At 44.1% G+C, this 12,856-nt stretch overlaps 1 protein-coding gene across 1 annotated transcript; it reads left to right on the top strand.

Annotated features, from left to right (window-relative positions):
• Window positions 1-4,837: 4,837 nt before the first annotated feature.
• Window positions 4,838-12,841, top strand: LOC134394269 (uncharacterized). The gene is made up of 8 exons (XM_063119547.1): window positions 4,838-4,907; window positions 6,212-6,465; window positions 6,684-6,747; window positions 9,189-9,316; window positions 10,513-10,631; window positions 11,373-11,508; window positions 12,305-12,401; window positions 12,578-12,841. The coding sequence occupies exons 1-8, from the start codon at window positions 4,838-4,840 to the stop codon at window positions 12,622-12,624; spliced, it is 915 nt and encodes a 304-aa protein (XP_062975617.1). The 3' UTR covers window positions 12,625-12,841.
• The last annotated feature ends 15 nt before the right edge of the window (window positions 12,842-12,856 follow it).

Below are 12,856 nucleotides of genomic sequence, written 5' to 3'. Positions count from 1 at the left end.
ACATAGGAAGCTGCTTTATACTGTATCAGACCCTTGGTCCATCTAGCTCAGTGCTGTCGACACTGACAGCCATTGCTCTCCAGGGCTTCAGGCAGGATTCTTTCCTTGCCCTACCTGGAGAAGCCAGGGATCGAATCTGAGTCATGCTCTATCAGATTGAGCTATGGAGCCTCCCTAAAACACATGTGGGGCACCAGCCCACTGAAAAGATGCTATCCCTGGTAACCCATCCATTTAACATTTCTTATTGACGGGACTGAAAGCAGGGCCTCACAAGCTGATCTCAAAGCTTGGGCAGGGTCTTATGAATGCAGGCAGATGGTCCTTCAGGTAACCTAGTCCCAAATTGTAAACTTCAAGTTTTAAAGGCCAAAACCAGCACTTAAAATTGTGTCCCGAAATTATTAGCCAAGTAGCTGGTACAGAATTGGTGCAATGGATTGCGATTGCCTAGACCCTACAAGTGTTCTTGCTCTGATTGACTACAGAGTGCATCATCATTATTATTATTATTATTATTATTATTATTATTATTATTCCTCTCCCTTTGGATCGAGGTGGGAAACAACATTAGTACAATAAAATATAAATAAAATATATAAAATTAATTAAAAGAGCATATAAAACCAATACAATATTAAAATAACGATCAGGACATCTTAAAATTCTTAGGTATAAAATTTATCTGGGTAGGCCTAACGGAAGGGATTAGTCTTTATGGCTGTCTTAAACTTGGAGAGTGTTAAGGTGACGAATCTCCTCTGGCAGGCCATTCCACAGGGGCGGGGGTGACAGAAGAAAAGGTCCTCTGGTTAACAGCTGTCAGCCTAATTTTGGCTGACTGAAATAAGTTCTCCCCAGAGGACCTGAGTATGCAGGGCAGATTGTATGGGAGAAAGTGATCCCATATGTAACCTGGACCCAAACTCCAGTCATTGTTGTAAACTGCCCAGAGAGCTTCGGCTGTGGGGCGGTATATAAATGTAAATAAATAAATAAATAAACAAATTGTGCTTTAAAAGTAATGACTAATACTTTGTACTTCGCCCAGAAACTAATTGGCAGCCAGTGGAGTGATTTTAAAGTTGGTGTAATATGATCAGCCCTAGATGTACCAACCTGGCTTCTAACTAGGTACAAAGATAGCCGCATGTATAGCGCATTGCAGAAGTTGAGCTTCTAAGTTACCAGTGTGTGCACTACCATCTTTAGGTCTTTCAACTCTAGGAAAGAGCGCAGCTGATGTAACAGCTGAAGCTGATAGTAAGCACTCCTGGCCATCACATCTATCTGAGCTGTCATTTGGAGTGACGGGTCCAGAACTACCCCCAAGCTGTGAGCACAGTCTTTCAGAGGGAGTGTAACCCCATCCAGAACTGGCTGACACACCTCCAAACTCAGTTTAGGGCCCTTGACAGTTAGCACCTCCATCTTGTCTGGATGCAACTTCAGTTTGTTTTTCCTCATCCAGCCCATTACCGCCTCCAAGCATTCATTCAAAGGAGATACACTATCCTTAGCTGACTCTGTTATCGAAGGCATAGAGAAATATATTTGGGTGTCATCGGCATACTGATAGCACCCCGCCCCATGCCTCCGGATGATCTCAGCAGTTTCATGTGAATGTTAAACAGCATTGGGGATAGGATGGCACCTTGTGGTACACCATACAACAGCTCATTCTTTGAGGAGCAGCTATCCCCAAGCATCACCATCTGGAACCTACCTGAGAAGTAGGGCCGGAACCACTGGAGCACAGTGCCCCCGATTCCCAAACTCCTCAGGCATTCCAGAAGGACATCATGGTCGATGGTATCGAAAGCTGCTGAGAGGCTCAAAAGTACCAAGAGGGACACACTCCCCCTGTCAATACTCATGCAGAGATCATCCACTAAGACGACCATAGTGGTCTCAACTCCATATCCTGCTCTGAAGCCAGTTTGAAATGGGTCTAGAAAAACTATATCATCCAAGACTGCTTGGAGTTGGAAGGCAACTGCCCTCTCAATCACCTTGCCTAAAAATGGAAGATGTGATACCAGCCTGTAATTATTAAAGTCCAGGGGGTCCAGGGAGGGCTTTTTTTAGATCGGCTGTACCATTGCTTCTTTTAAACATAATGGAAAGCTCCCCTCCCTAAGAGATGCATTAACAATATATTGTAGTTATAGTCTAACTGCACCTCCTCCCTGGGCGACCAGGCAAGAAGGACAGGGATTGAGAGGACAACTGTCTTCCTCACTCATCTAAGCAGCTTGTCCACGTCCTCAGCACAAACTGATCCAGTGTAATCCTACTCACGGTGTTGCTGGACACTCCATTGTCAGCTTCTGTTATAACAACAGCGTCTAAATTGGCTCTTATCCAAGAGATTTCATCTGTGAAATGATCGTTAAACGCATCATAGCAAACTACCGAAGGCTCTAAATTTGGGTTCAGGGAGGAAGGTATCTTATACCCCTCACCACCCTGAACAGTTCTGCTGGACATGAATTCACAGATGCAATGCATGCAGAGAAGAAAGCTTTCTTTGCTGCACATATTGTGTCTTGTCAGATATAAGTCGCGTTTTCCGTCATTGGCACTCCAGTCATTGTCCTTCATGCTTCCTGAGATCTTCTGTATATCAAGGTGCCCGACTGGAAGTGAAATATGAGCAAAAACAGTGTAAGATAATACCCTTTTTAGGATCAAATAAAATATAATTATGTGAGCAAGATTTCAAACACTTGCTCACAATTTTGTGACATTTATTTGGTATTCTCCAATAGAGATTTGGGGATACACACACCACATTCCTAATGGATCAACATGTTTTACCAACTTATTTTGTATGCAATATGTAAGCCTGGCTTGTGGGAGCTATTGGGTGCTTCCAGATGAGATTTTTATGGTGCCATCACCGTTTATTTCATTGGCATTTTACCAGGGGCAGGAGGTAGAAGAGATGACATTGAGTGTGATCAGACATTCCGTGTGTGTGGAATCACGGTTGCCTACAGTTGCTTGTCTGCTTCCACTCCTGTCCCACAATACTTCCTCTTCTGTTCCAGTCCATCTAGCTCCAGCTGCAAGCTTCAGGTTGTTTCAGGGTTGCCAAGGAGACAAAGTAGTCAGACTCACAGGTTTGCTTAAAAGGAGACTAATTTATTAGCATATTGTACGTATCCTAATAAAAGCCAACTGGCCTGCAAAAGCTTCCTGCACAGAATTTGAGCATTCTGGACCCCCACCCCTGGGCACAAGGACAATTACAGCATAACTGAACTTGGCATTGCTGCCAAGTTAAGCAAGCGATGGATTGCATAGCTACTAATAACAAAGCAGTTCTTCCCATCATAGGAAACTACAGCATAAGTCTACATTGTTGTGATAAACAAGGCACTACTTGGCATTTCTTTGGCGCACATAAGGATCCTCTTCACCCAGGTGCACTTACTAATTTGATGAAGAGACCGGAATGTCAGCTCGTTAGAGCTTCCAGATACAGTACCAGGCTACACAGATAAGACACTTGCTGTTCTCATGAGATCACTGTAACTGTGCTTTGACTCATCTTTCTCATAACACAAGGAATGCTGCTGACTGGTACAGAAGGAAAATAACAGTTTGCTAACGGAGAAGCAGAAGCAGCCATTCACCCAGAAGCCTTTGCAGGCAGCCATGGTTTGCCAGCGACCAGGCCATACATCTCCCCAGAGAAGAAAGAGGAAGTAAAAAACCACGTGACCCATTCAGGGGCCATTTTTTATCGCACCACTTTTCCTGCACACAGCAGGAAATGACAGCACATTCCGTTTGGGGAAAAAAAATGTTTTAAAGGGGTCTATTTTGTGACGGAAAGAGGGCAAGAAGGAGCAGGAGGTGCACGGGGAGACAGATGGTGTCATCTAAAGGATGAGTGAAAAACCGTGAGTGGGCAGTAGCGAGCATGTGATAAAACGCTCATCTGAAGAACCCCATCGTCTTCCACTCATAACTTTTTCTGTCTCTTTTCTTACTGCAGAAAATCCATTAAGGAAAAAAATACATCACAAAATAGCTGCAGACTAGGACTCCTCCATCTGGAAACACCCCTCACCCCACCCCCAGCCCCAAGATCCACTAGCTGGATCCTGGTGCAAAGGACATAAACCTGAAACTGAAAGATTCTGAGCTCATGAAAAAAAATATTGAGCAGTAAAAGTAAAAAAAAGCGCACAGTGAGTCTTTGCACCCACGAATCCACTCTTAGTTACCCCACACTTTCTCCTTTTCAGCACTATAATATTTGGGTAGAGGGGTGGAAGTCATTATTTATTATGGTTGTTGTTGTTATTTATTACATTTATATACCGCCCCATAGCCGAAGCTCTTTGGGCGGTTTACATCTTGTTGTTGCTATTCAACCATCAGGAGTCAGAAATCCTTGCTGATTTATTGCAAATCATCCAGAGCTCTCCCAGCAGATGCAGATTTACCTTCTGCCCAGTCCTGGTCTACTCTGACCCGGTGGAGACTCCCCGTGATCTTGGCCACAGAAGAGGCTTTTCTATCACCAGATCCTTCTACCCGGAGATGCCAGGGATTGATCCCGGGTTGTGGAATTATCTTTTTTATTATTGCAAGAGGAAGTATTTGAATATGTGATTTCCCTCCCCTGCAGAAGGAGGGGTTGAGGGGCTGTGCATCTCTTGCCTCTGCAGATTGTATAAACCGGGTCACTTGATTCGGTCGAAAGTAGGAATCCAACATCGCGATTGGTTAGGACGCTACAGCGTTGTGGAGCCAATCAGAACTATAGGCCGAGGCGGCTAAACGGAATGGTAGACGGGGCGGGGCTTGTTGCTCAGGTGTCATGGCGGCTCCAGGATGGTCTGACCGGGTCCGGGAGCTGCTCAGAAGGATGAATTCTTTCCACGGAGCAGGTGCGGCTGCGGCGGTCCGGGGACCTAGGAGGCTTCCTAGAGAAGTTTCCTAAAGCAGAAATTACCCCCCACCCCCTCCCCTACAGTTGCTGGCCCCTATAAGGAAAACTTCTTTGCTTAAAGGCAGAAAAACAAGGACAGGATGTCTCAGAAATGAGTGAATAAGAAAAAATAATGGTATGAGTAAGTAGTATTGTTAGGGACAGGTCCCGTGTATATTGCAGAGACTATTACCCATGGAAAAAACGAGCCCTTGTAGATGAAGGGTGCAAGCTATGCATGTTTAGACAGAAAACGTCTGGGGAGTGCTGGGAGTTGGATGCTTTTCTGACTAAACCTGCATGACACGGCACCTTAAGAATGCAGTCATTGCATGCTTATCAGGGACCTTTAGGCGGCAATCTTAGATGCATTTACTTGGGAGTAAGCCCCATTGAATTCATTGGGAGTTCCTTCTGAGTAAACATGCATCTGATTGCACTGCAAGTTGGGTTGCCAATTTCATTATTAAAGCAAGTCTGGCACTGAGAGGTGACTGCCTCTGAATGTACCAAATGCTTTGCCCCATTAAAAGAAACGTTTAAAGAACCAGAGCTATTGGTGATAACATTACATAAGAGCCTTGCTGGATCAGACAGTGGCCAACAAGCTGCCCATGGAAAACCTACAAGCAGGTCATGAGTACAACAGTGCTCTCCCGCCCAAGTTACCAGCAACTGGTGCACATAGGCATACTGCCTCTGTTACTGGAGGTAGCAAATAACCATCAGGGCTAGTATTCATTGATAGCCTTATCCTCCATGAAATTGGCTAACCCCCTTTTAAAACCATCCAAATTAGTGGCCATCACTACATCTTGTAGCAGTGAATTCCATAGTTGTCTATGTGCTGTGTCCAGAAATGTTTCCTTTTATCTGTCCTGAATCATTCACCAATCAGCTTCATGAGAAAACCCCACTGGGTTTTAACATTATGAGAGAGAAAGATGTCTCCCTCTCCACTTTCTCCATGCCAGGCAAAATTCTGTACACCTCTATCATGTCTCCCCTCATTCGCCTTTTTTCTAAGCTAAACAGTCCCAGATGTTAGAAAGCAACGGATAGACCCCTTTCGCCATCAGTTTCTGCAATCCTTAAAAGGCTTGTAGGCTAATGGCCATTACCACATCACATCTTGTGGCAGTAGAGCTTTCTGAAACAGCTGACATATAAGAGGTCCCCACAGCAGAAAGCACTATGGCGTTTGGCCCTGTTCACAGGGACTAGGCTACAGTAGAGGATTGATTTGGGTTGATCTCCTTGCAGACTCTTTCAAGGATCTGTGCCTGCCATTTATGGTTGGTGGACAACAGGTAGGCTATGTGCCACAGGCTGTAGCCGAACATCTCCATCAGTATCCAGCTGTTTTCTCAGTGTCTCAGGGAGATGACACACATGCGTATGTGACGCTTAACAAGCAACTGGCATCCTATGAGCAACGAACAGCTGCCGTGGAAGGGGTATTCAAGGAACTAAGGGCGCAGCAAGCTTTTCCCTGCCTGAAAGAGTGGAGGGACGAGGTGAGATGGCCAGGCATTAGCAACCAAGAAACAGGGCGAGGACTAGATTTGGGTTATGCATCTGATACAAATTTGTGTGTTCTAAAACTCTTTCTCAAGATGAAAGGGGCAAGTATGGGGTATCCAGGGATCTCATTTAGAATACCAGCTCTTGGAAGGAGATGGGTTGGGGTAGAAAACCAGAGCTATTCATTAACCAAAACATGTTTTTGTTGCAGCTCTACAATGTGATGCCCTGTTTTTTTGACACACCTCTCTTCAGCATGGAGCGTGCTGCAACCCGTGAGTTTGAACGTCTTTAAAAAGCAACAACCAACACTCTCCTTTTCCAACTTCATTGATATATATGTGTAGATCTCTCTCTATGAGACATGATTCACATAGAAGAAATTGACTGAGGCGCCACTGTGTCAAAACTTTGAAATATCTGTCAAACTATGACCATAGGGACAAGGAATAAGGCCTCAGTACAACCTAGTACAACCTAGCCAGATCACAGACCAAAGTTTGCTTCCCTTTGCTTTAACCCCCACCAGGGAGATGTCAGCTCCTTGGGGAAGAAATCTGGCTTCTTTACTTACAATACTCTATAAAGAATTATGTGCCTTCATGGTACTATATAAATAAAAATGCTCCGTTTGCCCCGGAACCTGTTTTCAATGCTAAGGTTCAGCCCTGGAATATGTACTATGAGGTGTCAAAGGGGTCAATACAATTACATAATTGCCTCCTGTTAAAGGTTAGGCATCCTTTAATTTTGTGAACCACCCAGAGAGCTTCGGCTATTGGGCGGTATAGAAATGTAATAAATTATTATTATTATTATTATTATTATTATTATTATTATTATTATTATTATTATATTTTAAAAATCCTCTCAGCTTCTATCCTACAGGAAAATACCAGGAATCTAAAGTAGGATCTACATGCTTTGGATGTGGTTTCTCACTTGAATCCAATTACCTTTCGCAAGAATGTCGCAGCCAAAACAGTACCGCATGAAGAAGAAGCACATACTCTGTGCTTAATTTGAGCTGAGGCTCATCCTGACTTAGGGCCTAATTTTTTCTCAAAAATTAAGAGTCAGCGACCCCGTTCAGACAACACGCTAAACCATGCTGCTTAACCACAAAATAATTAATGGAATGCATTGCATTCCGTTAATCAAGCAGCATGGTTTAGCATGTTGTCTGAACGGGGCCAACATTGGCTGTAGATGTGGGAAGCCTGTATTCAAATCCCTGCTCTATCTGTTGTACACCAGGAGGCCTAAAGCACTCTCTTGGCCTCAGTTCCCTACCTACAAATAGGAATGATGGGTTACAACTCAAGAAACATTTTAGGTGCTAGAGCCTGGTCTGTCCACTCTTTTTCAGAGCTCCTGATTTGTCTCCAGCCAGGTTTGCTTTGACCATTCCTGTTCAGCTATCTAGATGTACTCCCATCTTGCAATTCTTCTTAGTCACCTATGCTAGGGGGCTGAGTGACTGGAAATGTACATAGTAGGGTGGGCTTTTCTTGCAGGCAGTTACTGGGGGGCATACCCCCAATTCCCTGTGTTATTTCTTTTCATAGAAAGCTGACCGGGAGCCAAATACCAGCTCTCTTCCTCAACAGTCAGTTCAGGTTCTACCACGTCCTCATGCTTACATTTGCTCATGTAAGAAGGTTCGGGATTCACACGGTTATTTCAGTAAACGAAACCTAGAGCTGCAGCAGTGAATTGCTCTTAAGGGGAACTTTGTGGGTTCTGTGAACAGTTGGGGTTAATGTTCTCTTCACCTGCATTATATTTGGCAATAGAAAAGCATCTCTGTTCATGTGCTCAATATCTCTACTTTCTCCCTATCTCAACCTTCCATAGTATTGGATGCTTATTGCATTTGTCTATAAATTAAGCACTGATCAGTCACCCCAAGAGAGACCACAGCTACTTATGCTCAAAGATGGAACAAATAGCAACATGGCTTCAGTTCAAAGTCTGGAGCCTTGGACATTTTGACTTTCATACTTATATTGGAGGAAACCACTCTGAAATCACATAGGAATTCAGCCATTAAAGTGTGTGTCTTAGGGTTCCCCTAAATAAGCAATTTATTGCATGCTCGTGATTGGCCACTCACAAACGTTTTTGGGTCTATTACATAATGTCATGAAAGGCCAGGATGTCTCCCATGCTATCCCCTGGAAATCCCAGTATGAAAAGAACCACTTTTAAAATGGTAAAAGCTGGGGGAAATGGGATTGTCCACCACTAGATGGCACTATCTCAATAGAAGTGAAGGGAGGGAAAGTATTCAATTCAAACCACCCTTGTAATGCAGCCCATAACAATCATGCTGCATTAGGAAACAAAAGATAGCTAACACTCTTTAGAGGACTTCCTGTGGTCATGTGCTGTACCTAACATCCCACATCCTCTCCTGTGGTAAAATATTTCAAATTCAATTAAAATTCCAAAATCTTCATTAAGGCTGTGATCCTATACCTGCTCACCTGCTTCTGAGTGGACATATGTAGGATTGCATTGGAAAGTTGACGTAGACACTTCACATTCTGGACAGAAGTTGACGTTCTTTGGTACAAAAATAGGTGTGGTTTGGGAGATGACACGAGGAAGGCAAAGCAGAGAATAGGCCCACTCTTTGGCAATATTGTGCATTTGGTTGCATCTGGAAACTATTTACCCTGACAAATCATTCCTATTTATTTCTTGCATCCAGCATTATTGGGTGTAAAGCGCTATGGTGCTCACCTGAATGGCTACACTTGGAAAAATGGTCAGAGGTATATGTGGCTGGCTCGTAGGGCCATGGACAAACCCACTTATCCTGGCTTATTGGATAACCTGGTAAGTGACTGGACAGAGAGGATGATTCAAGAACTGCCTCTTTTGTTTGAGGGTGGGGACCAGCTAAGAAGTCAGAATTCATGTAGCAGTTCAATACAGGGTACAGCCAGAGTGTACTGAACTAAATTGGTTGGCACATGCCAGACTCCATATAGGACTGAATGCTCAACATTTCAGCATGAGTGGGGTTTTCCCTGGTTTCAGAAGGAAGTTCTATCTTCCAGGGTTCCTCTCCCCCCCCCTTTATACATTAAAGGTATAATTGATGGAAGCCCTTCTCCCCATTCTTCCTATTATGATGATGCAGAGGCAGGTGGTAGCAGGTAACTTGGCGTCATTGGTCCATTAGATGGGCAGAAAGGGTGAATAGGGATGTGCAGTGGACTTCCATTCTGCTTGAGGCAGATGGGGTTTTGCAAATTTAAGGGCTGGACAGTAAATACAGGGGAAATTTGGGCAACAGGAGTAACTACTCTGAGGAGCCACGAAAAGTTGGGGGGGGGAGCCAATAATTCCCGTTTCTGGGCTTGCTGGGTTGAAAGGGAGGACACTGACAAGGGTCAGTTCAACACTTAATAGCAAGAGGATTATGTTGCGAAGTGAGAGATGGTGTGTGTCCCTGCCATCTCCTTTGGTGCTCTTACTTAGTTTGCATTTTTTTCGGTGCTTCTGAATGGCGCAAATGGGTTATTTCCCCCACCCTGGTCCTTGGCAACTGTGCACAAATTAGTCTCACCATGTCAGTTTCCTTGTTACTTATTCCACTTAGGTGCTCCCCTTGAGAGCTGAAAAGAACAAGGAAATTGACAAGGCAAGGTTAAACATATGAGACAGCTGAATCTGCACTCTTGCACACTCGAAAAAGACCAGGGAAATTAAAAAGTACAACTCCATTTGACCAAATTTCAAGATCCACCCCATCTCACCCCAAAAATCTAATTTGCACAAATTGTCACCATTAAAAAATACATGGAATCAGTGCCTGAGATCTACTCGCTACAGATTGAGCTGACACCAGAAGGGAACGAAGCCTGCCATGGCCGAATTGCAAAAATCCATTGGGTTTTCATCCCACAAATGGAATTCTCATACATGCCGAGGTATGAAGTACTGGGGCTGGCTAGAGTTAATGGTGGGATAGTAGCCTTGGTACAATTACCATAGTAGCACAATAGAAGTTTTCTTGTTCCTGTTAGACTGCTGGTGGCATTGCAACAGGGCTGAGTGTCAGAGAAACGCTAGTGAAAGAATGCCAAGAAGAAGCTTGTATCCCCACCTCCCTCGCTGCACAAGCCAAAGCTGTTGGAACTATCAGGTAACGAGAAGCCACCTCAAATCCGTCAGAACACAGTGGGAGTAGCTGAGGCTGCATGTATATAGCTACATGGCTCAAGAGGGAAATAAAAGAGTTAACAGCTAGGGGATGTATTTTAAAAATGCTATTTGTATTCTGTATATCTCTAACTTCATTGCACAAGCATATAAACTTGAAGTTCGCATTTTGAGACTTTCACCTGATTTTAAAGAAGTTTTTAGAAAAGTCTGGAAGAACAGAAAATAAGACTAAGGCCTCCTTAGGGCTTGAAACTCTGCTCAGCTCTTGATCAGTCCTTCCTATTTCTGTGGCCTTCTAATCCCCAGCAGTGATGTCCATTCACTGTTGTCTTCCCTTGACTTCCACAAACAAGTCCAAATTCATTGAATAATAATGAAAGCAAATCTAAGTGCGGGTGTATGTCTAATCTGCACAAATTACAGAAAGTAGATAGCCTTGATGTAGCACATAGCTTGGGTGGCTTCAAGCTAAAGGTTTACACGGACATGATCTCGAAGGGCCATTTCCAATTTTAGTAGGAATCCAGGGGAAAGGGTCAAGCTTATGAGAGGATGGATGTAGCTGTTCTGGGAGGGAACAGAGAGGGAAGCACTCCCTCTCTGTAATTCAGAACAAAGTTATCCCCCAATGAGAATATACCTGAATAATCTCCACTGCCTTTTATCATTCTGGCCCTCCCTGTAAGTCTTCACTACTACTAAACTACTTCTCCCACAACAGCTACACGTATGAGGGTGCACATGGAGAGATTTATCCAGAATGCCAGTTCATATTTGACCTGGAACTGCCTGAAGAATTTGTGCCCCAGGTGGGTGATGGAGAGGTGCAGGAGTTCTACCTTTGGCCACTTGATAAGGTTGGTAAGTGTAATTTTACGTAGTGAGAAAAGTACCCCCTTTTACATCCCAGAAGATGGTAAGCAGTGTAGAAAGCTGTGGTGGTATTTTTGGGACATTAGGTTAAGGTCTTCCAGGAGCAAGCATTTTCCCCCTCTGTGTCAGTTATTTATGCTGATCAAACCAGTCCATACTCCAGGAAATAAAGCCAGACTGCTCACTTGAGGGAATGGTATTAAAGGCAAAACTGAAGTACTTTGGCCACATAATGAGAAGACAGGATACCCTGGAGAAGAGGCTGATGCTAGGGAAAGTGGAAGGCAAAAGGAAGAGGGGCCGACCAAGGGCAAGATGGATGGATGATATTCTGGAGGTGACAGACTTGACCTTGGGGGAGCTGAGGGTGGCAACAGCCGACAGAAAGCTCTGGTGTGGGCTGGTCCATGAAGTCACGAAGAGTCGGAAACGACTGAACGAATAAACAACAACATGCTAGCTGTAGAAAGCCCCATCCTTGTTGCAGTTTCCAGAGGGGGTGTTGTGTTAGTCAGTAGCAGCAAGAATGAGTTTTGTAGCACCCTACATACTAGCAAATTCATTACTGCATAAACTGCATCATAGTCCTCAAAAGCTTGTGCCATAATGAATTTAAGGTGCCACAATGCTCTTTCTTGGTTCTTACCTCAGTATACATTCTCACTATCTCTACACTAGGGTACCTGTATCTCAACCCTAGATGACAAATGTCTGCCATGTTAACTGCCATGCCCTAGTCCCAGGGAGACATGAGCTGCAACTGTTCCTCCTCATGTGCAGGTGAAAGAGGTCATTGCATCTTCAGATTTCAAGCCCAATTGTGCAATGGTGGCACTGGATTTTCTTATCAGGCACAGCTACATCCAACCTGATGAAGGTAGGTAAGGCCAAACCCCAAAGATGTTCCTTGCATCATAAAATGGAAGAAAGATGAGATGTGGGGGAGGAAAAGATGCAAAAGCCAGGTAGGCAGCGCTGGGTGTACATGTGCAGCTGTACTGTTGAGTACCATATAATACAGAGTGACAGCTATTTTTTCCACTTTCTTTTCAGAACCTCATTATGTAGAGCTGGTGGAAGGGCTACACCGAACGCTTTAAAAGGGCAATGCTGCCCATTTTGTTGATAAAGAGCACTTCTAGGCCTTCTGCTAGGCCAGTTCTTGCCAAAGAATGGTATTGTAGATGGATCCCGGAAGGACAGACTATAGCAAGAGTCCAGTTTGACTCAATAGTGGCTGCCTGTTTCTTAGCAGGCCTATGTGCAGGACTTGTACCATAAGGGAATACTGTTATAGCAAATCAGTGTACTTCTATACCATATTTATACGCA

Source organism: Elgaria multicarinata, chromosome 3, assembly GCF_023053635.1.
Source record: "Elgaria multicarinata webbii isolate HBS135686 ecotype San Diego chromosome 3, rElgMul1.1.pri, whole genome shotgun sequence".
Taxonomy (NCBI): domain Eukaryota; kingdom Metazoa; phylum Chordata; class Lepidosauria; order Squamata; family Anguidae; genus Elgaria; species Elgaria multicarinata.
This window is presented reverse-complemented; position numbering and strand designations above follow the sequence as displayed.